Here is a 22,674-nt window from a genome sequence, read left to right as displayed (position 1 = left end):
CTGACCCGCCTAGTCCTCCGGGGACACTGGCCCTCTGGTCTACAGCTTGCCCATCATGGGCATGCAGGGGGGATCTGGGCTGCTGGTCAGTGCCTACTTTGTCCCATTAAACAAGGCTCTTCTGATCCAGCCCTTGGTCTTGGCCAAGTCTCAGGTCAAAGGACCAGAGCAGGTTGTCAGAGCCACCTTCAATTGCTGTAATGTCCAGAGGGATGTGATCTCCCATGGCCCTCTGAGACTGGCCCTTGGTCCTCCATTTGTGCGGAGTAGAAACTGAGGATCAGGGAGGAGGAAAGGCTCACCCATTGCCCCAGGGCAGGAAGGGGTCTGCAGCCTTGTGGCATAGGGCTGAGAAGCTTCACACTGGAGGCTGATGAGGGGCTGCCTTGGGCCTGGGCCTCTCAGTGTCCCATGAGTCATCCAATACAGAGTGGTAGGGCACCCCGAGAGCTCATAGGAAGTCAAGGGCCAGGTAGGGACCCCAGGGCTCCAGCAGGCAGACACAGTGAGGCTGGAGCAGGAATGTTGAGGTGCCCTAGGGGCAGGGCCAGGAGCAGGCACTGGCGGAGCTGGGCTGACTCGCCGCCTGTTCCTACTCCAGGAACAGCCTGGCTAGACCGTGTAGGGGATGGGAGGTGTCTGGGAAGCTTCTGTGGGCACGGCTGTGAGCTGAGTGGGCCTTCAGGAAGAGGTGGATCTGGCCATGCTGGCCAGAGAGGGAAGAGGAGGGATGGCAGAGCCCAGGCTGGTGCCAGCCACAGTCTCGTGCCAGGGAGTGTGCCAAGCCTTGCCTCGTGAGCACTGCGAGTGCTCTACCAGGGCAGCCTGCCACCAGAGTCACAGGCTCCACTGAGCACCATCCAGTGTAGAAAGGAGACGGCATTGAGACCCTTCACCTCCTCCCCTGGGAGGTTGGCAGGCGTGAACAAGACCGGAGTTTGCTGATGGCAGGGAGAAGGAGCCGAGAAGGTCTCCAGGGCTGCTGTGCACTTGGCCCAGCCCCTGCAGCGTTGTGGTCAGCGACATGGACAGCAGAAAGCCTCACAGACGTAGTGTGCAGAACGAGCCGTGGGAGAGAGTGCTAGCCCAGGGCCAACAGGAGCTGAAGTCGCATGGGATCCAACCGGAAGGACGGATTGGGAGGAGGGTGAGGCTCTGACTTCCAAGCCTAGGCCCCAAGGGTCAGGCCTGGTTGAGCAGATGGGGCCAAGATGTAGAAAAGCCACAGTACCAAGGCAAGGAGGCTGCCGGCGCCAGACTAACTACGGAGCACATCCTAAGAGGTAGGGCACTCTGACCAAGGGAGGTGCTGGGCTGGCCAGTGGGAAATACAGCTTAGTTCTGGTCTCCACTTTGAGGGCAGAGTGGACAGACCCTGGCTCACCCTCTGAGAGAAGTGTGGGATAGACAGGCTAGTGCATGGGGTATGAGAGCATCTCCACTTCCAGTCTCATTGAGTCCTCAGGGTCCTAGAGAGACCACCTGTAAGCTCCTATGAAGAAGCTATTCGGGGTCTATCTGTCCTAAATGTAGAGTATTTGCTCATGGGTCAGGACCTTTCCCAAGGGCCTTTGGACAGAGTGAGGGGTTGCCCAGTGGCTTGGTTGGTGTGGTGGGAAGGCCTGGGCTGTGGTTGTCTGCCTGGCACTCAGCTGGGCTCCCAAGGAGCAGGCAGTGTGGTCCTGAAGTGGTTGCTCTGACAACTCCTGGGGTGCAACCATCACAGGGATTGGGAGCAGTGGCCATCAAGGGAAGGACCCTCCTCAGCCTGTCTCTCCTGAGTGAGCATCAAGTTCTAGAAAGGCAGTGGGCAGGTGGCAGGCAGCAAGGGAGTGGGTGGACAGCCTCAGTTTTGGTGGGGGTAGAGGCAGGTTTGGGACTAGGTGTGTGTGGGATGCAGGAGGTTGGGGACCCAGGGGGGCGGACGCTTTCCCCCAAACCCCAGAGGTAGGAAGGCGGGGGCAGCCCGAGACTGCAGGCTCCCAGGCTCAGGGCCAGGATCATAGGGAGTAGGGGCTGTGCCTCTGGGCTCCGGGAGGACTGGAGCCAGGACAGGCTCTGGGGTGCCCTCCCTGTCCGCTGGCCCTGCTCTCCGGCTCCCTAAAACCATGACCCCGTAGATGTCTCCCAGATCTCTGTGCATCCACTTGCTCTCCCATTCTGGAGCAGCTTCTCTCCATCACCACAACCCCAGGCAGCCTATCTCAGGCACTGTCCCTGAGGACACGTCATGCCAACCGCACTTCCCAGAGGCTTGGACAAGGAGTATCCTCTATGTTCCGAGGTGCATCATGGGTCAGGGCTGCACTTGGCCTCTAAGATTCCTGAGGGCTGGGGGAAATTCAGGGTGTTTTGAAGGTCCCTGGCATCATAAAAAAGGAAGTATTGGAGAAGGAAAGAGAAAAAGGGAGGAAGGCTCTGGAGCAGTTTGTGAGAAGGAGGAATGGTGTGGCAGCTCACTGTAGGGTGGGAAGGGGAGCCAGATGCAGTCGTGGCAGTGGCTGGTGTGGACCTGTGGAGCAGGCAGTATCCTGAGGGGACCGCTGAGGCTCCTGTTGCTGACTCCTCTTGTTGGTGGTAAGACCCCAGGCCTGGCCTTCCTCTTCTGGACTCGACTCCACAGCTATAAAATGGGTGGGGAAGCTGCCCAGTGGGATGAGAGCTGAGTGTGGCAGCCGAGGGACCCAGGGATGGGCTGGATCTGGAGCCAGCGCAGAGGACACCGGAGCCAATGTTCTGAGGAAGGTCAGGTGGGGCAAAGGCTGGGGAGAGGCCGGTGGGCAGGAGGGTTGCTGGTGGCCGAACAGTTCCTGAGCCCATGGGGGAGGGAGGTAGCAGACCTTGGCAGGGCCAGTTGTCCCTGAGCTCTAGGCAGTAGCCAGCAGGGAAGACTGCGGAGCGGGCTGAGCTTCCTTGGCCTGGCAGTTCTGGGTGGAGGCAGTGAGAGGCCCCCAACAGGGAGAAGATTCCTGTGGGGACCACACAGGCTGTAAAGGCCGCAAAATGCTGGGGGGGGGGGGGGCTGCTCTCCACCACTAGTGCCTCGCAGGAGACAAAGGCCTATGGGATGTCTGGCCTTTTTACCAGAAAGCTTTTGCCATCCGAAGGGCTCAAAGCAGGACTGTTGTTTGCCCAGGGTGCACAGCGCCTCCTACTGGGCTGAGAGAAGAAGCCAGAATCCCAGATTCCTGCAGAATTCCTTACAGCCTCCTCTCTGGGGCTGTCTCTAGGAATCCTGGGTCACAACCTTGCATGGACCAGAAGGTCAAAATATGGGGAGCATGTTGCAGGGTGGAGGTGGCCTTCCCTGCTGACTCTCCATGCTCCATCCCTTTTGGCACCCTTTGGAGTGTCAGCGGGTTCCCCATGCTTTGCAGGCAGATGTCCAGGCAGGTTCCCAGATGGGACTGCCCACCAGGGCCAAAAAGGACCAAGGGGAGGGTGGGGGGTGGGGAACCTTGGCTGGGCCCTGTCCCGGTGTGGCACAGTGGCCCCAGAGATCTGGGGTCTTGACACCAGCAAGAGAAGTGGAGATAGGAGCCTCAGCACTGCCTATCCCCAGCCAGCTATGGACAGGGCTCCCTCCTGTCTTGCCAGGGTGAGTGGTCCTACTCCATCCTCCCATTCTGACTTTCTTCACCTCTTCTACCCGCTGGCCTGTCCCTCTCTTCCCCGGAACAGGGGCCACTGGGAGTCCAGTTGGACTGCAGTTTTCTCCACTCAGCAGCCCATTCCCCTAGGGCCTCATCCCAGATCACTCCAAGAATGGCAGCAGGTTCCCCATTCCCTTCTCCCCTCCCATCTGCCCTCCACAAGCCAGCCAGAGACTCCTGGCTCTATATCTTCTGTGCCTCTCTTCTCCCTGCTCAGAACCTTCTGTGGTTCCCATAGCCTCCAGCTTAGGGGCTCATAACTTCGTGACCTTCCCAAGGCCTGCCCCTTAGCCCTGGATGTCATGGCCCTTCAGGGCCATCCCTTCCAGGAATAGCCCTAAGGAAGTCATGGAACGACTTGACCATGTACGTTCATTGCACAGTAGCTGGGCTGACCACTTGGCATACATTAGCTCCTGTGGTCCTTATAGCTGGGGACACTGAGGCCCAGGAGGCTGCTGATGGTCCAGGCTTCCAGGGACTGGGGGGAAGTAGTCAGGAACCTGAACCATCTGACTCCTGAGCTCTTCTTCCCACCTGGATGAACAAGCTGCCCATCCTTGTTGGGACCTGTGGGAGACCTGAGGGGCTATGCCTGGGCCAGGAGGGTGTGGTATCCCTGAGCTCTCCCAGGGGAGAGCTTAGCTCCTCTCGGTCAACGTGGACCAGCTCAGGTTGCTGCTGCCAGGGTCCTTCCAAGGCTGCCCACCCTAGACCTGGTGGGACCTGCGGCAGCCACCAGAAAGGTCTCTTGCCCCGTGCTGCATGCTAGGCTTTACTCAGTGTCTCTCCACACTGAGCAACCTGAGTTCCACCTCCCACAGAACAGATACTGTGGCAGTTCTAGAGGCTGCTGCCCTGTCCCTCTTCCCAGCCCAGCCCAGCCTTCAGCTTCTCCCTCCCAGTCCCTCTTGTTTAAATCTTCCCCCTACGTCCAGCCTCACTGGCCCTCCCCAACACACCCAGGGCTTCCTAATAGGATGCAATTCTGGTTGGATCTGCTCCTTCCCAAGCTGCCTATGTGCACCTTGGGGACAGTACTTCTGGCTCTGCATGTTCTGTGGCCTCGTTGACTTTGCCCTACCCCTCCTTTCTCTCTGGCCTGAGGACACTTGCTCAAATTCACAGTCATCTCCCTGCTACAAGCAGCTCATCATGGGACTTCCCTGGACAGTGGGGCCAGGCTCTTGCCCTGTGAGGTGTCCCCCTCACTTACCAGCCCATGATGACAGGAAAGGGGTTACCCCCCTCCCCCCACATCTAGGAGAAAATAGACACACCAGGGAAGGTGACACGGGGGGCCATCCTAGGACATGGTATGGGGCAGGTTCTTGTGCCCTTACCCCAGCCCTCCTGCCCACCTCTCCCAGTGCTCACCTGCTGGCCTGGAACTGTTTGTGGCTTACGTGTACCTCTGCCTCCTGGGGGAGAGGGACAGCTGGGCAGGCCATACCTGCAACCTGTCTTGGCCTGCTCCAGGGATGGGACCCCAGCTTTGAAATCACAGAGCTTGTCAAAGGGTTCATGAGTGGCATCCTCTGTTGTGGGATGCAGGTGCTGGCCTGCTGCAGCTACCTTCTCCCTGGTCTCCCAGACAGGCTCTTCTCTTTGCTCCCTGCTTGTGAATGTCCTTGAGCCGGTGCCAGGAAGGCCTCTACATAGGCTCATTGCCTCTCCTTGCTCTGTCTCTTCTCCTAAGGGTTCTGTGGTCTCTTGCAGGACCACAAGCATCCTAGCCCAGCATATGAGATCTCAGTGGGCTGCGCTCATGAAAGCAACAGAATCTTTGGTGGTCTCAGAAAGCCAAAGGCTTCCTGATCACCTCCAGCCCTGTGGTGTCCAGCTGACTTAGAGTAGGGAGGGTTCCCTACAGGCAGCCTGAAGAAGGCACTCCCCATACACACTTACCTCCTTGCTTTGGTTGCTGCCCCCAGCCAAACCCTGAGCTCTCCCCAGGACTGGGAGCAAACCCTGCAGCTGACCTTTTGGAGATGGCTGGACTGGTCAGCAAACGAGCTGCCTGTAGGGGGCAGAGTTGGGACAGGGATGGAGGCCTGAGCCCCTTCTGGAACTCTCTGTGGAAGGACAAAAAGGGTGGGCAGCTGAAAGGGCTGGACCTAAAATGGGCACCCTTGGACTCTGGAGGGGACGGAGAGCTGGGTTGGGGGGAGCAGCAGAGGAGAGAGAAGAGGGACTGGTGTCCCCAGTGGGAAGTGGCAGGCGGTAGACATGGCCACAGGGACCACCCTGAGCTCTGGGAGCCCAGCTCAGAATAAGGAGCAGCCTGGGGTCTGCATACACTGCTGCACCTGGGTGAGGACCAAGCACCTCCTCCGCTCAGACCCTGGGATGTTGTGGGTGCAGGGGGACAGGGCCCCACATCCTGGCCCCTCAGGCTGAGCCCCAGGCCACAGAGCCAGAACAGACAGGAAATGGCCTGATTGCATTTGCACAGGAACACCAAATCCCTCGCAGCTGTACTCAGCTGGGCCAGGGCCACGGGCGGGGCGGCCATCGCCAGAGCCCTGACAGCCCTGCGGAGCGTGCCAAGGGGTCTGGGCTGCTGGCCGGGGGGCGCCTTTCCCAGGCCAGAGGCCCCCACCCCACCCCAGGAGAGACGCCCCCTTTCAGTTCCCAGAACGGAGCCCAGCTGTGGAATAGTGAGGGGGTGAGGTCATGGGGAGGGGGCGCATTACTCACATCCTGGGGCAGGCGGGAAGAGAGGAGGCAGGGGAAGGGGCCCAGGGGCCTCTTGTCCTCACTTGCAGGGTCAGGAGCTGGGGGGCAGAGGGGCTTCTTCCCAGCCTGGGGCTTGAGGGAGACACTGGGAGAGGCCTACCCTGAGCCCCATTCTGTCCAGGGAAGGCTAGGTGGGGATGACCTTCAGAGGGCCCCGCTCTGTGAGATGTTCCCAGGAAACACACCGTGGCCTCCTGCCAAGCCCAGCTCCACTGTTGTCTGGGTGATGTGGAAGAAAACAGTAAATAGTGAGGCGGGGGCACCTAGAGGAATCTAGGAGGGGGCCAGGACCTGCCACTTTGTGATCTCCTATCCCCGGGGTCTGTCTACACTTGCTCAGTGCTGTCTGTGTGTGTGCACGTGTGTGCGGGGGGGTGCCCACATGGGCACCTGAAGAACACGTGTGTGCTTGTCTGCCCTGCTCAGGTGTGAGCTAGCTGCATTTCTGTGTGCCCTATGATTTGTGTGTCACTGCTTCTGAGGGGGTCCCCGGAGACTTGCACACGTTTTGCTTTTGGTGGCCCCCTGGGCCTAATGGAGCAGTCTAAGGAGAGGAGGAGGGCCCTGGCCCCATGTAGAGAGAGGTGCCACATAGAAGGCCCTGGGCCGGCCCTGGGCCAGCCCAAAGGGGGAGTTAAGGCACAATTCGATGCCTCAGGCCCAGATTTACATACCCACCTGGGCAAACACACACACACACACACACACACACACACACACACACACACACACCAAGAACTGCCACATACATATGTACACCCAAGCCTGCCTGTGCTGCCCAGAAACGTGGAAGTGGGAACAAAGCCCATGCCCCACTGGTCACTCCCCAGAGGTTGCCCCAGTAGTGGCAGGAGCACCTCCTGCCCATCCTGCTGTGCTCCCATCATCCAATTTGGGGGATGCTGGCATGCATGGGCACAGGAGAGGGACCTGAGCCATAGCTTTCAGCCAACAGCTCCCAGATGAATATGTCCAGCAGCCCCTATTGGCTGTGGAGCTGTGAGGCTGGCTGCATCTGCTGGGTGATGGGAGCCAGGTGTGGGGAATTAAGGGCTTCCTGGGGCTGGCAGTTGAAGGCCCTTCTGAGGAAGAAGCAGGCGGCTTGGGGTGCAGAGCATGAGTGGGTGGCCAGGTTGCGGCTGGAGTCCCATGTGGCTGCAGCGGGGGGAGCAGGCCCCGCACTGGAGCCTGTAGAGAGGCCTGGCTTTCGTCTGAGAGGCTTAGGGGAGACCTGAAGAGATTAGATCATGTGCTGGCAAGGCTGCCTGGCCAGGGGACTGAGGCCCAGAGGGGAGTGGGCCATGGGGTCATGAAGCGGACACTGGCAGGAAGGATGGAGACCCCAGCAGGGAAACCCAGCCCCATACCAGCTCTAGCCTGGCTCCCTGAGTCTGGGGCAATGAGTCCTGGTGAACCAGAGACCCTGGACTCTCCTTTTCAGCTCCAGGCAAACTGTGTATGTGTCGGGGTGGGGGGCAGGATGGCCAAAGCCTATAGTGTCTGCTGGACACCAATGACCAGAGATCTGCTGGTCAGGGGCCCCTGATTCCAGGCCCAGGCCATTCTGTCTTCCCCTGGCTGCCCCTAGAAGTCTGGTGCTCTGAGGGCAGCAGCTGTCCCCAACTCAGTTTCCTCACCTTGGGGAATAGTTCTGAGGCTCCACAGAGGGCCCTGAGATGAAGTTGGGATACCATGCAAAGCCCCAAGCAATGGGCTGGACATGTACAAGGTGGGGATAGGATGAGGACTGGAGGTGGAACAAGGGGTGCCCTGCCTGGCTGGCTAGGCACAGGCCCGTCTCACCCTTGAACCCTGGACAAGGGTCACTTCCTCACAGTACGGGATGGTGTACCTCAGTCTGGTAGGGTGGGGCTGACCCTAGATAGTATTTGTCAGTGCTGCTGGCCAAGGCTCGTGGCCTCAGGTGGCTATGGCCAACACTCCCTGGAGTTCACCTACCTTCCTAGATGCCCCCTGGAGCCAAAGCCACACTGTTCTAGATCCTGCCTCTGGCAAGGTCCAAGGACAGGCTGGTGGAAGTAGACAGATGGTCTCCAGTGCCCCTCCATCCCCAGGAGAATCCTGGGTCCTCCACCTGGGCCAGAGACACCTTTATGGCTGCTTTGTATGACCTCTGTTTCAAAGATTGGTAAACTGAAGCTTAGAACACTGGTCCAGAGCCTGGGCTTATCCACTACCTTCACCATGTGGCAGCCTGTCTTGGCCATGGTATGACTGTTTTTCTATTCCCCAGGCTCACCACCCAGTGGAGTGTAGAGGATGAAAAAGAAGTGGCCCGGGAGCGGCGCCGGCGGGAACGAGACAGGCAACTGCAGGCCCAAGACCAGGATGAAAGTGGCCATTCCCCGGGGCAGCCAGAGCAGGAGGCACTGTAAGCCACCCAGGGCCCTGGATCGAAGTCCTGCAGCCTGTGCAGAGGAATGTGCTGGTGGTCAGACCCTGGACTTTGGGGTCCCGGTACAAGAAGAATCTCAGAAAGGGCAGTGGTCTTAGGACAAGGGTAGTCAGCAGCCTCGGGCGACCCTGTCTTCTGGACCCCTGACTGGCCAGAGGGTCCACAGCGCTACGTGAAGTAGTCCCCTCCCATCAACCTCTTGGGGGCTCTGACTCAGGTTCTGGACACCCTGCCTGGTCCCAGCCCTTGCTTGGACTGATGCTGACACCAGCCACGAAGCCCTGGCCCCTGACCCCCGCCCAAGCTCCCTGCTGCCGGTGACTCACAGAGGCCACGTCCAAGTTGGCGGCCACTGGCCAGTTTGTTTCCTTCCTGGGCCCAGGAGGCCCCCTCTTCTGGGCTGGGCTGTTTTTCCAATAATGCTCCCCTTCCTCCTGGCCCTGTTTTGTTCCATTTTCTCCGAGTCAGCATATTTGGGTGGGGTGAGGTGCTACAGCGGTCACGGCCCCTTGGCCGAGTCCTTTGTCACTGCTGAGCCTGGGAGCTCTTCCTAGCCCCTGCTACTGAGTAGCCTACCCTGCTGCTCAGGAAGGCCTGTGAAAAGCCACTCCAAATAAGCCTGGGGTTGGGGGAGCCTCTGGAAGCCCTAGACTCCAGGGAGAGGCATAGCCCTGTCCTCTGGGAGCCCCAGACTGGTGGGTGAAGCACAGCCTTGGTCTCAGGGATTTTCTGACTACAGGGAAGACACAGTTTAGCTATGGGGAGCTATTTGTGAGGCAGGAGCCCAGGGTCTGAGGGGGAAGACGAGGGAGGGGGTATGCGGTGAGGGCTGAAGCCTGCGAAGGCTCAGCCCTAAGGCCCTCCACTGCTCTTTCACCCTCAGCCTGAAGCCCTCAGAGACCCCTGAACTGGATGAAGATGAGGGCTTTGGTGACTGGTCACAGAAGCCAGAGCAGCACCAGCAGCAGTTCTGGGGGACTAAGGGGTCTGTGGACAGCTGCAAACCCCCTTGGGGCACGTGTCCAGAGGGGGAGCAAGAGGAGGACAGGCAAGTGGGGGTCAAGGCCTGGAGGTTGGGCTGCTGGGCAGGGCTTCCATGCTCTCTGAGACCCTACCTGTGTCCTAGTAGCAGCCTCTGCTCTCCCTTCTCAACCAGCCCCCCTAAAAGCTTCAAGGCTGCAAAAGGGGGAGAAGGGAGGAAGGGAGTGAGACGGCAGAGAGGCCTACGAGGGGCTGCAGGGAGGGGGCGGTGAGGAAATTTCATTCCTGGGCTCCCTAGGGCCCCTGGGCCCCATCCAGACCAGCTGCGGCCGGCGGGGATGGGGGGGGGGGTTGCCACATCAGCACGCAGCTGCAGCCCACTGACGTAATGCAGGCTATGCAGCCCGCACCCCCCTCCCTGGGGGCTGGCTGATCTCCATTCCCACGAAGGGGAGCAGGTATTTCCAGATGTGTGCTTTCGAGGCTGCGGGGGGGGGGCACACTTTCCAGATGTGTGGACGTGTGTGCCTGCCTGAGTCAGGATGGGTGGGGGCCCAGAGAAACCCTGGGGTCTGTGGATGGGGGCTGCTCCTGAGCCTCACCTTGCCCTCCCCCACCTCGCCCTCAGAGTCTGAGCTGCTCTTAGTAACTTGTGGGCCACGTGTGAAGACAACCCCATCCTCCCCCATCAGGCCTGGGATATGGGTCCCCAGTCCTGCTTAGGAGCTCCAAGCTTGGGGGGCTGCCTATACTCCCTGACTGGGCCCCTCTGAGGCCCTTAGATCAGCTGAGTCTCTGGTTCAGCCCTCTCCCATGTCATGGCCACCTCATTTTCACTCTACAACCAGGCTCCCACACCTAAAGATCCATCTGCCTATCCTGGCCCTGACTCTGGCCTGCCCATTGCCGGCCTCAGTTCCCACTCCCCCCACCCTGTGGCCCTGCACAAGCTGTCTCTGAGACGGGGCAGCTGTAGCCTTGCCTGCTGGCTCGATGCCTTCTCTCGCCCAACAGCAGGGGGCACTTTTGCTCTACTGTGGATCTCTGAGCCCCTGTACTCCCACCCCACCCCCGCACCTGACTGTCTGCTCGCAGACAGCCAACTCCTGAATGGCCCCTCTGTGTGGCTGCTGCTGGCTGGGACCTGGCCCACCTTGGTCGGTGGGTCTGGGTCTTGGCTGGCAGGTCTGCCAAGGGGCCTGAAATCATGGAAAATGCACGAATTTACCATCTTCTTCTCCAGGTTCAGTCCTGCTCAAGTGCAGAGCCACGCCCAGCTGCCAGCTGGCTGCCTCGCCTCCAGGTGGCCCCTCTCCTCAGTGATGTGTGCCTCCCCTAGCTGACCCAGCCCCCCCAAAACACTCCTGCACCCCACCTCCCCCCTCTCAACATCCTGCCTCCCTGATCCGCTTGCCTACAGCTAGAGTAGGGCAGCCCAGGAAGCCCAGGCTGGTGGGGAGGTCATGCACAGCCCCTTTGAAGCTGGCCCTGCCTGGACAGGGGGCTTCCAGGAGAGGCCTGCCTCAGGGCCAGGGTAGCACTGCACGGCAGGAAACATGCAGGGCTGCTGTTCTCAAATGAGCCCCTGGGCCTCGACACAGAGGCTTTAGGAAACCCAGGTGCTTGTGAGATTGCTGGGCTTCCTTCCCCAAAGAAACTGGGGTCTCAGAAGTCCTCAGAATTCAACCGTCTGATGCCCCTATTTTACAGATGGGGAGACTGAGGCTTGGAACTAGGAAGAGACTGGAACCAAGCAATCACATGGCTCCCAATTGGCTTTGCCTCCCTTTCTACCCAGTAGGCCCTGCCAGTGTCCCTGTGAAAATGATAATGAAGGTGGCAGATTTTGCCACACAGAAGCCCACCTGGAGGGACTGTGTCTGGACCAGAAGGGACCAGGCCCAGAGGAGGAACCCATCCAGGACCACTTAGGGGCTGCAGAGACTGGAGAGGCAGAGGAAGAGGTGAGCGCTTTCCTCGGGGTGTCCTGGTAACTGCTCTCCCTGAGTTGGGTCAGTCTTTGCTTCCTGCACCATAGTGTGGAGCTTGTGGACTGGCCCAGTGCCCCCTGCCCTAGACTTTCCCTTCCAGGCCCACATTCTCGGAGGGTGGAGGCAGTGAGCCTGGTGACCCTCAGGGCAAGTTCCTCCCTGATCAGGAGACATTTCTCTGGCGGGAAAATTCCAGGGCTGGAGCGTGTCAGGGCCAGACAGGGCCTGAGGCCCAGGGAGGGGAAAGGGTGTGCTGCAACACACCCTAGGAGGGGCAGGAGGGTTGCAAGGAGGGGTCACTGGGTCAACTGGGTTTTGTGTCCCCAGCACCAGAAATGTCTGCCACCCAGGACCCCCAGCCCTTTGGCCTTGGAGGGGACAACCGAACTGCGCTCGCCTCCTCTGAGCCCCACCGCCAAAGTAGGTCAAGTCCGAAGGCTCCTGTTCTGCCTCCCCAGGCTCTTGCTCCACACACTATTTGCTTCCTCCTACCCCTTGCTCATGGCCAGCACTCAGAAAATCCTCCTGACAGGGAAGTGGGTGGTGGGATTAATGGGTGGGGTTGCTAGGGAATGGTGTGTGCACCTCACTTTGGCTGCCCAAGGCCCACATTTCTGCCCAACTCCACAGCTGGCTGATAGGACAGAGTCCCTGAACCGCTCCATTGAGAAGAGGTATGTCTGTCTGGTCTCCAGGATCCTCCATGAGGGGGTTGAAGAGAGTGACTGGGGGGGTGGGTGGAGATCTGAGATCTTGGAGGGCCCTGGGAGTGGTGCAGGGTGGGCTGGAAGGACCCCGGCAGAGAGACATGAGGCCCAACACTTCTTCTCTCTAGTAACAGTGTGAAGAAGTCCCAGCCGGCATTGCCCATCTCCAAGATTGACGAGAGGCTGGAACAGTACACCCAGGCCATTGAGGTATATGCTCGAGCCCTCTGCCAGATCCCTCCTCCATTCATGCACCATGTCTCCACCAACCCACACTCCCTGCATCCAATCAATACCATCCAGCCAGCCAACACCTCTCCATTGGTACACTGCTCCTCCACTGAACCAACACTATCATCTCATGAGTGTCTGTCCCGTCAAGTAATGTCTCTATTCCCAACATTCCTCCTTCCTCTAACCCACACCTCTCCATTCAACCAAGCACTCTTCTACCCCATCCAGTGCTCTTCTAGCCAATCAATGTCCTTCTATCCATCAAACCCACATGCCTCTAACCAAAAACTGCCCCTCAATTCAACCAACACCCTCCTCCATGCTCCTCCACCCACCAAAACTCATTAATGCCCTCCATCTAACCTCCAGTCCCCCAGGCTTATGCCACATGCGGCATTAAGACAGACCCCACATGTGCTGTGTGCCCTCACATCACATGTGGTTTTCACAATAAGGCTGTATTTCATAAGTGCATCGAATGAAGGAAAACACATTTTTCCAGAGTACCTGGCTCTAGCCCTGCATTGGGAAAGCTCTCCTGGGAAAAATAAAGATAAAGAGAGGCTCCCCAGGATCTCTGATATGCTTCATGGGGGCTGTTGACTAAAGCTATCCTGGGGCTCTTTCTCTTCTGCAGTCTGCAGGCTGGACCCCTAAGCTATCCCGGCAGGCCTCCATAGAGCTGCCCAGCATGGCTGTAGCCAATACCAAGAGTCGGTGGGAGACTGGTGAGGTGCAGACTCAGTCTGCTAGCAAGACCCCCTCCTGCAAGGTAAGATCTTCCCTTGGACAGGGCTGGCCTGGGTAATCAAAGCTTGGGACGTTCCCTTGAGAAAGCGAGTGGTAGATCATTCAGGATGAAGCATGGGTGGACATCCATACTGGGATGTATGGAGGGGTCGTTTTGAAGGGCTGTGTGAAGTCTGTGTTGGCCAGTGACAGTACATGGTGCCTTCTCTTCTTTTCCACCTCTGCTTCCAGGGTCTCACTCTCAGAGGCAAAGTGGGCAGATCCTTAGACCCTGGTCAGGGAAGGCCAGGCAAAAGAGAAGGATCCAAGGCTTCCAGCTCTATGACAGCTCCTTCTTTTGCCCCCAGGATATTGTCGCTGGAGACCTGAGCAAGAAGAGCCTCTGGGAGAAGAAAGGAGACTCTAAGACATCATCTACAGTCAAGGTGGGTCTTGGTGTAATTGGTGCAGGCTGGAGGTGGCCAAGAGGGACCCTTTTAGCTGAGAGGGCTTCCCAGAGGCAGCAGCTTCTCCTCTTCAAGGCTCTCTCCTTGACTCTTAGTCTCTTTCCCCAACAGAGCACCCCATCCGGGAAGAGGTACAAGTTTGTGGCCACTGGCCACGGGAAGTATGAGAAGGTGTTTTTGGATGAAGGATCAGCACCCTAGGCCACACATTTTGGTAAGTCCACAGCACATTGTATGTGAAATGTGCCATTCTGGGAATGTGGCAGAGTGGACAGGGTCTGCTTGTCCACTACTCTGGCTTCAAGGCTAGGCCCTGAGGCCTGAAGGCCTGGTCTCAGGTGGCTGTATCCCAGGCTGGTCTTCCAGACCCTGGTGAGACTTGTCCCTTATCTCACACTGTCCCGAAACTCTCCATCTCTCCAGGTTCAGGCCAGCCTAGCCACTGCTCATGGGAAACTCAAAGCTCCCCTCAGAATTTCCGCCATGTGTACTGGGGCTTGTTGGGAAGGAATGGCAACCTGACCACTACTAGAGGAAGCAAACAGGACAGAGGCCCCAGGTGCAGGGCTCCCCATGTGTTGGTGCACTGGTTTTATAAAGGGGACAGGACCTAGGTTTTGCCCTCTTATTCCTTCTGAGGGCCATTGAATAGCTCGCTGGCCCCAACCTTTGTAAAGATAGAGAGCTGACACCTGCATGCTGAGATAAATGTTTATTGGTGGCCCAGGTACCAAGGTCAATTCAGTGCCCACTGCATCCAGTGGGGCGGCCAGCCCACCCCTATTCCCTTCTTCCCCTGCCGAGTCCTGTGTGGTGGCTGTGGCTGGAGGACTCTCCTGGCACCTCTGGATCCCTCTCTTCATGGTTGGTGGCCCACCAGGGTTGCTGTTTGCAGCCTGAGACCCTTTCAGTGCCCCTGTGCAGGCCCCAGCTTCCCCTCCCCCCACTTTTGCCAAGTTAATCTCCCAGCCCTGGGGTTGAGAACGCCTTCCTCACCCTGCCTGCCATCAAAGCCTGGATGTAGCTAGCAAGGTGCCCCTGCCCCCTCTCCAACCAGCAAGCCACGCCAGAAGCTGCCAGCCCAGGCAGGGAAGCAGAGATGGGCCATGAGCAGGGCCATGGCCAGGCCCCTATCCACTGCCCAGTCAGCCTTTCTGCCTGCCTCTGAGGGCCCCTCATTCAGGCCAGCCCCCACCTGCATCCTGGCCTGGGGTCTGGCTCCCACCGCCCCTTAAGCCTTTCACAGGCACCCAAATGCCGACCAGCTATTGGTGCTGGTGGCAGTTCTGACCTCACACAGAAGGAAATCTGTCCCTCAGGCTTTAATAGTATGGGGAGGATTCTGCTGGGCCTGCCCTTGGGGAGGCTCAGGTTGGCCCTGCCTGGCAAGGTCAGTGAATCCAGCTTCCTGCCTCATTACACACTTGCTTATTTTCCCTCCCAAAAGTCTTACCCTTCAAGCTCCCACACTACCCTGATCAGACTCATTCCCTGACACCACTGAGACCCTGGCCTCCCCTCCCCATGCTCCCTGCTTTGTTCACCTCTCTGACTTGTCCTTCCTGACCTGTTGCCTTCCACCAGGTTCTTCTGGGCACCAGGATGCACCCTTCCCAGGCTGCCCCCACACACTTCAGCCACCTGCCTCCCCCACCCCGCACCCCATTGTACTTCCTTCTACAATGGCTGTGGCCACCACTCTAGAGCTCAGCCATCTTATGTCCACCCTGTGGTCTTGACACTTCACCAGAGCCTCCAGCCTGCTGCTGTCCGGTTGAAGTTCTTGGGCTGGGGGTTCAGCACTACAATGGGTTGGAGTGTGGGAGGGGTCCGTGTGACCTCCTGCAGTTTTCGGGCATTGAAGCGAGGACGATACAAGAAGGGCAGATGGGTGACACCAGACCGGGAATGCTCCCCATCTTTGGGCCCTGCTGGGTAGCTTTGAGACTTGGCCACTGACATGCGGTACAGCACAGCATCCCACATCCTGGAGGCCCGGGAGGCAGGGGGCCCGGAGCTGGGTGCAGTGGGTGTCTCCTGCTGAACAGCCTCCAGGCTGGGCTCCGGCCCTGGGAAATGGGACTCCTCTGCTCCTTCCATTAGCTGCTTTTTGAGGCGTGTCCAGCCACTGAGCCGGGGCTTGGGTGCAACTTTAGGGGCAGGGCTTGGGTGGGGCTCTGATGCTAGGGCCAGAGATGATGGGCCCTGCTCGACCTCCAGTGCAGGCCTGGCTATAGGCAGATGCTCCAAGCGCTCAGCCTCAGGTGCTACACGGACTGGGCTGTATGGTAAGGGTCCAGGTGAGCGATAGGTGGGGGCGATGGGCACCACCACCCTGGTCCCAGCCTCTCTGGACACTGAGGCCTGGAAGCTGGATGGTGGCCTCACTACAGGAGGCTCCTCAGGCCTAGGACTGACAGCCTGGGCCCCAGCAGGCAATGGGCGGATGTGGGCCACCGGGATCAGAGGCTGGATACTGGAGAGACCTGGGGCTAGGTCTTCATCCTGGCTGCTGGGGCTCCCATTCAAGGCTGTCCTGGAGGGATCAGGGGTTCCTGCACTTGGGGACGGTGCCAGCCGGATGTGCACTTGAGTGACATGGGTGCCCCTTGTTGTGGGGGCCAAGACAGATGCAAAGCCACTGGGGGGCTGGGCAGGCTCTGGAGCTAGGGCTTCAAGCCTTGAAGAGGCCTTGAAGTGTGTAGCCAGAGCCTGGTGCTGAGTGATGCTGAAGGAGAACGTGGATCTCTGTTGGGGTGAGGCCACATGGTGGATGACTAGGGTGTGTGGGGAGCGGGGCAGAGGTGCCACAGTGTGTGGAGCCTCAGCAGGATGCAAGGCCTCAGCAGGATGTGGGGCCATGGGCTCCAGGTCATGGCTGGCTTCACTCACAGGGGACAGGGAGGCGCGGAAGACCCCAGGTGGGGCAGGGGCAGCCCCTGCCATCTTCTTCTGAGCTGCCTTCCTCAGAAGCTTCTGCAGACGCAGGTTGTCTTTTCCCGGTTTGGGCAGCAGGGGTGGAGGGGGGCCAGGGGTTCCCTGGGGGCTCAGGCCACCAGCCCCCAGAGGCACTGAGGCAGTGGAGATGAGCATCACTGCACCCTGGAGTGGAAAGGACACAGTCAGGTCAGCCCTTCTCCCTCCTGGTGGTGTGGACATGTGGTCTTCTGCTATCCAGGAGGCCAGAGGTGTGGCATCTCAACCACCAGATACTCTCTGCCTGAGATCCAGAATCTACCAGTGCCTTCCAAGCTTGGATATCAGTGGCTGTGGGCAGGGCCACCAAGTCCTGTTATAGAAGTAAGCCCCAAGAGGTACAGCCATGTGGCAAGTGCTAAGGGCTGGAACCTGCCTTTGTCCATGCCCAGCACAATGCCAACCTCTCATGCACACAAGCTGGGGCAGGCCATGGTGCCATGAAGGATGGGGGATGGGAGACCAACAGGCGAGCTCCAAGTGAGAGGCTTGAGCCTGGCCAGTTACCGACTCTGGCCAAGGGCAGGAAGAGCAGGCTGCCCGCAGACACGTGAGGGGCGCCATTCTGTCGCCGGCCCAACCACAAGTGCGTGGGTCTGCTGCAAGCCAGTGGTAAGAAGCGGCGGCCAAAAGGCTTGGGAAAGCTGAGGCTGCATCATCAGAGGTAGACTGGCCGGAAGGTGGGAGCAATTTTCGCTGAGCTATGCTAAATGGGATATTCCCGCAGACCTCCTGCCCAGGGTGGTCCTGGCCAAGCCACCCGCCTTGGTTTCTGGGCGCCACATGTTTGCAAGGACATTGACAAATGGCATCTGGGATGAGCCAAAGGTTGTCTGGTTTGGAGAGGAGGAAGGCCTGGGGCTGCCACCATGGGGGCTGGCTCTGACGAGGCAGGAGCCTTCTACTGGGGAGGGGCCAGAAGGGGTCTGTTTCCTCACTCCCAACTGCTAGCTGTAGGACTGGAGAACTGAGGGAACCCCAGGTCTCATTCTGGGGGTCTGCCAGGGTGGGTGGGTAGCATTCCCTCTACCTTGAGATGGTCCCGGGCAGAACCCTGACTTGCAGCACCAGAGTTCACCCAGGGAGCTGGTCTCCAGATGGAAACAGACAGTGCACTTCTGGTTGTAGGAAGGGGGTGTGTTCAGGGCCAGGTGGCCACTAGTGGACTAGGGGTATGGAGGGAGCAGAGAACAGAGCCCTTCAGGAGGCATGGCTACAGCTCCTTCTCAGGCCCCAGGCTAATGTTCCTCATGCCCCATACCTGTATTTGACAGGTGCAGGCTAGTGGCACCCTCCACTCCTCCAGGGGAGACGTCAGCCAGACACCACTGCCACCTCCAGCCCTGGCTAAGAAGTTGCTTCTGATTACCAGCATGGCCTGCTCGTGCCAACTGCTCCCCCCATGCCCCTGCAATCTCCACCACCTCCTTTTGCTCCTGGACCTTCTAACCTCTATACTCTTCTACTCTGGCCTCCCAGCTCTGCCTCTCACAGTTGGGGAAGGAAGAAGACTCCTGACCTTGGCTAAAAGGACACTTCTTAGAGCAGCCAAGAGACCCTAAGGAAGGCTAGAGACTGAGATCCAGCCTGTGCAGAGGGCTGGTCACCTCACCAGACCTAGGGACACCTGAAGCCATACTGGATGCTCAGGATTCTGTATCTTTCTTGTTCCCTCCCTACAGACCTCCCCCCATTTTGTGCAATAAAATTTCTCAAGAGTCGTTTGTGTGCTGGCCTCCTGTGCTCTCTAACAGAGGAGGGATGAAGGAGTGTGACTGGCCAGGACAGAAAAGCTGTATCAGTAGGACAGCCCACACACTGCATAGTTCATGCTGGCCTCAAATTCAGGGGACTTAAGGAACATTAGACTCCAGGATCTGAGATGTAAGATGGCCTAAATTAGGGTACCCACAATGGCTGGGACCCCACATTCCTCTTCCAGGATATCTGTAACACCTCTACCTTGCCTGGCCCATATAAACCTCAACACTGGGACCAGTGGATTTGTGTGTCTGTGCACTCACTGAGGGGAAAAAATCTATCACAGGGCAGTCCTCATGATCCCCCAACTCTGCTTCTCACAGTTGGGGGAGGAAGAAGAAGAATCCTGACCTTGGCTAAAGGGACCACTTCCTAGAGTAGCAAAGAACCCCTTAGGAAGGAGAGACTGAGGCCCAGCCTGTATAGAGAGCTGGTCACCCCACCAGATATGAAGGACACCCGAGCCCATGCTGGACATAGGTGAATGAACGGGCATAAGTCTGAATGGGTGGGTGGATGGATGGTGGTAGGATAGATGACTGATGGGTGGGTGGATTAATGGATGGTTGGACAGATAAGTGGATGGTCGATGGATGAATGATGGGAATGGGTAGGTGGATGGATGGATAGATGAATGGATTGATGGATGGATGAATGAACAGATGGATGGATGGATGGATGGATGGACAGAAATGAATGAGTGAGTTAATGGATGGGTGGATGAATAGATAATGATGGAGGAATGGGTGATGGTGGAGGAATATGTGGATGAATGGATGGATACATGTGTGAACAAATGGAGAGTCATATGAATGGATAAGTGGCAAATGGGTAGATAGATGACGGAGGAAAGGAAGAAAGGAGGAAGGAGCAATGGAAGTAAGGAAGAAAAGTGATGAGTATAAGAATAATGCTTAAGAATGAGTGAAAGGGAGGGTGGACAAAAGTATAAATGGGAGGCAGGGTAGGGGCTGTCCATGCTAGCACCCCTTTCTCTCCCTGGGACTACCCTTGGGCTTGACACAAAGTCTGTTACCTTCAGTGTCTAGGGGGCCCCTCAAACACTGATGGTCTAAGCTTGACATTGTCATTTACTTAGCCATTCAGAGCTTCTACTTTCTGAGGCTCTTAGTCAAACTTCATCTGCCTCACAAAAATGGACAGCTCAGGAAGGCAAAAGTTCAACAGAATACATCTGCCAAAGCAAGGGGAGTGGCATGCCAACCCCATCCCTCTGGCCCACAGTCCTACCACTGAGGAAGTATCAAGGGCTACCCTCCACCAAGGAAAGAGCACTTTCCAGGTAACAGATGTTCCTTTCCTTTCATGCTCAGTCTTTAGGGGATGGTGACCAAGGAGAGCAGGAAAAAGGCCACCCCAAAGTCAACAGTGGGGCAAGGAGCTGGACACCAGCACAGGACCAGAGTGAAGAGCACTAAGAATCAATGGGCTGGATCCCCATTGGCTCAGCCTCAGGGATGAAGATCAAGCACCTCTCTCACACCTTGCTTGGATTGCAGGCACAGAGTTCACAGAGTGTTGAGCCACACCCACACCTGCTGGCCTAAACCAGGAGGGCAGGCCTGCCATTGTCAAAGTTAAGGGGCTCAAAGTAGTCACCCTCCAGAAAGCACCTGGTCAGGGATGCTAGAGCATTACCCCTTCCTCATTCTGCCTGCCTAAGGGGCCCCCGATGGCCTACTGCTCCTACTCCTACTACTACAGTTCTGCACACAGGAGACGCCCCTTTGTATCTGCAGAGCCAATCCATGAGTCTACAAAACCACTGGGTACACACAGGCATGGGGGCAGCAGCCACCATGGTTGGAGTGGCATAGTCCCAAGTGCCATTTTAGCTACTCCTATCCTGGGCCTGGCAGAGCCAGCCTGCAGTGGGTCATCTCAGGGCACCAGGCAAGGCTCAGGGTTGGTAGGCTCCTCCTCTCCCAGCCATAGGTGCTGGGGCCTGTGACCCAGATTGAAGGGTCACCCACACAGGCCACTGGAAATGAGACACCGGGGAAGCTGGCCCCCTCCCATGGGCTCATCCCCACCTTGGGCTTAGCTCAGTATTCACCAACTTTGAAGCCTCCCACCCCTACCCTAGGACTGGCACTAGTAGGTCTCCTATCTCCTCCTGCGAGGAAATCTGTCCCCTACCCAACTGGACTGAGCTGCTCCTTGTCCCTGGCTTCACCAGGATCTCTAGCCCCTTTGTCCTGCTTCTCAGAGGAGGCTTCTGCCCTCTTTCCTCTCCCCTTACACAGCCCCAGCCAGACCAGGTGGGACCCGCTGTGGATTACCTGTCACAGGACCGCAGTAGCCAGCAGCAGCCTGCCTAGCAGTGTCTTCTCTGTTGTCTGGCTGTACCTTGGGCCCGACGCCCTGAGGAGGAGGTAGCTGTTACCCAAAATAAGACCAGCTTTATCCCCCTGACCTCACGGGACAGCACCTGCCAAAGGCTGAGGCTTGCTAAGTGGGCAGCCACCCTCCCCTGCTGGCCAAGCAGGGCCACTGCAGAGACTGTGGCATGCCCACTTGGAAGTGTGGTCTCTAAAGGTCCCCCACGCTACCTAGGCAAAGTGAGTGGACAGGGGCTTCCCACGCTAAGCTCCAGCAAAGCCTGTAGATGGAACCAAGTTCTCCCTATGTCCTGCTCACCACATGGGCATCTGCAATGGGGAAGAGGGTAGGGTGTGCTCAGACCTCTATTAGCAGAGTCTGGGGAACCAGGCTGAGAGGGGGCATCAGCCTCACCATGGGAGAGGCTGGGGCCTGCTGGAGCACCAGCTCAGGATCTCTGCAGGAGTTCCAGCCAGAGAGCTGGTCAGTAGTGACCAGGGGTCTGGGCTGTGTCTGAGGACATAGACAGGTGGAGCGGGAGGTATAGGTTCTGACCTGGAGAACAGGGATGACCCCAGCAGTTGGATGCTTGCGGGTAGTGGGAAGGGGAGGGCCCCTGTCTTTCAAGTCAGCAACCTGGGGCACTAACTCTCCTTGCCTTGTGCCCACAAGCACATCCCTGCCTGTCTCTAGCCTTCAAGGCCTCATCTCCAGCTTTGTAGGAACTGGGTAAAGTATCAACCACAGCCTTCCAGAAGGCTTGAGATCCAGATCTGGGGAACAGAGCAAGGTGGAGCTGCAGCTGGGACATTGTGAGTCTTGTACCAGGTCATCTTGATGCCCCAACCCTAGAACTCTGGAGGGCAGGGACTTGTCTGCATCTCCTGGGGCTCCCCTTGTCCTGGGCACTGCTCAGCTCTGGACTGGGCAGCTCCATGGACCCCACGACATGCCCAGCCCATGGTGTCTGGGAGGAGTGGGCAATGGAGTCAAGGTACTGAGTTGCTCCCCCTCCCTGCCTCAGTTTCCCTAATCCAAGAGCCAGGGCCATCCAGGTATGTATCTCCCTGGCAAGCACGGGGCCATCAGAGCCCCACAAGAGGCATCTGTTGGTTGGATGGTGCCCCCTGGAGTCCTGAGGGAAGAAGGGCCAGCTCCACAGGCACACGACTGGCTACTCAGAGCCCAAACGTTGCCCTGGCCCCTGGAAGGAGAGGGGCCTCCAGCTTCTGGACCCCCAGTCAGGAGCTGAGGGCAGAGATATGTCCCCTGGCCTTGGGAGGCACCAGCTACTGGGGGAAATACCATAGCAGGAGCCAGTGGATTTAGGTCACTATTTCTTGTACCCTTTTATCTGGGTATCCCAGTAGTCTCACTTGGAGAAATAGGCCTGGCCTCCAAGACCCCCAGAGTGTTGGGACTGAGAACTCAAAGTCTTCTACCCCCTGGAGGTCTTGGGCTGCTTCTCTAATGGAGAGATATGGAGTGGGCCTGGGCAAAGTTCTAAGTGGAGATCTTGCCCTGGGTGAGGTGTCCACTCCCAAAGCACACCTTGGGCAGAGGAGCAGGGGCTGAAGACCTGTGACCCCGGCTCTGAGAACCCCAACACCAGCTTGGCCCAAGGAGAACCCTGAGCCCCATCCCAAGGCCACCTGCCACCTTCCTCCTCCCCTCCTG

General features: G+C 58.1%; 2 protein-coding genes across 11 annotated transcripts in view; one reads left to right on the top strand and one right to left on the bottom strand.

Moving 5' to 3' along the window:
• Window positions 1-18,614, top strand: part of Lsp1 (lymphocyte specific protein 1) — a 32,139-nt gene extending 13,525 nt beyond the window's left edge. For 4 of the 10 annotated variants that reach the window (XM_013074999.3, XM_013075000.3, XM_087205526.1 and 1 more), the window contains exons 2-11: window positions 8,647-8,784; window positions 9,692-9,856; window positions 11,588-11,753; window positions 12,108-12,200; window positions 12,411-12,454; window positions 12,616-12,697; window positions 13,359-13,493; window positions 13,819-13,896; window positions 14,029-14,131; window positions 18,168-18,614. In XM_013074999.3, coding sequence (XP_012930453.2) covers window positions 8,647-8,784; window positions 9,692-9,856; window positions 11,588-11,753; window positions 12,108-12,200; window positions 12,411-12,454; window positions 12,616-12,697; window positions 13,359-13,493; window positions 13,819-13,896; window positions 14,029-14,118 — 991 coding nt within the window. In that variant the 3' untranslated portion in view covers window positions 14,119-14,131; window positions 18,168-18,614. Of the gene's footprint in view, window positions 1-697; window positions 1,284-2,275; window positions 2,578-8,646; window positions 8,785-9,691; window positions 9,857-11,587; window positions 11,754-12,107; window positions 12,201-12,410; window positions 12,455-12,615; window positions 12,698-13,358; window positions 13,494-13,818; window positions 13,897-14,028; window positions 14,132-18,167 lie in introns of those variants that run through there. The other 6 variants (XM_087205523.1, XM_087205524.1, XM_087205522.1 and 3 more) reach the window with 5 other exon arrangements.
• Window positions 14,615-21,039, bottom strand: Prr33 (proline rich 33). Its single transcript, XM_021264398.2, has 2 exons — window positions 20,958-21,039; window positions 14,615-17,019 (listed from the first exon to the last, which is right to left on the bottom strand). Exon 2 carries the CDS (start codon window positions 17,008-17,010, stop codon window positions 15,661-15,663), a length of 1,350 nt encoding a protein of 449 aa, XP_021120057.1. The 5' UTR covers window positions 17,011-17,019; window positions 20,958-21,039; the 3' UTR covers window positions 14,615-15,660.
• Between the last annotated feature and the right edge of the window lie 1,635 nt (window positions 21,040-22,674).

The sequence above is a fragment of the Heterocephalus glaber genome, unplaced genomic scaffold (assembly GCF_053883595.1).
Source record: "Heterocephalus glaber isolate CG9 unplaced genomic scaffold, H.glaber_assembly_v1.0 deba00000594, whole genome shotgun sequence".
Lineage (NCBI taxonomy): Eukaryota > Metazoa > Chordata > Mammalia > Rodentia > Bathyergidae > Heterocephalus > Heterocephalus glaber.
The sequence above is the reverse complement of the archived record's forward strand: the minus strand, read 5'-3'. Positions and strand labels throughout refer to the sequence as shown.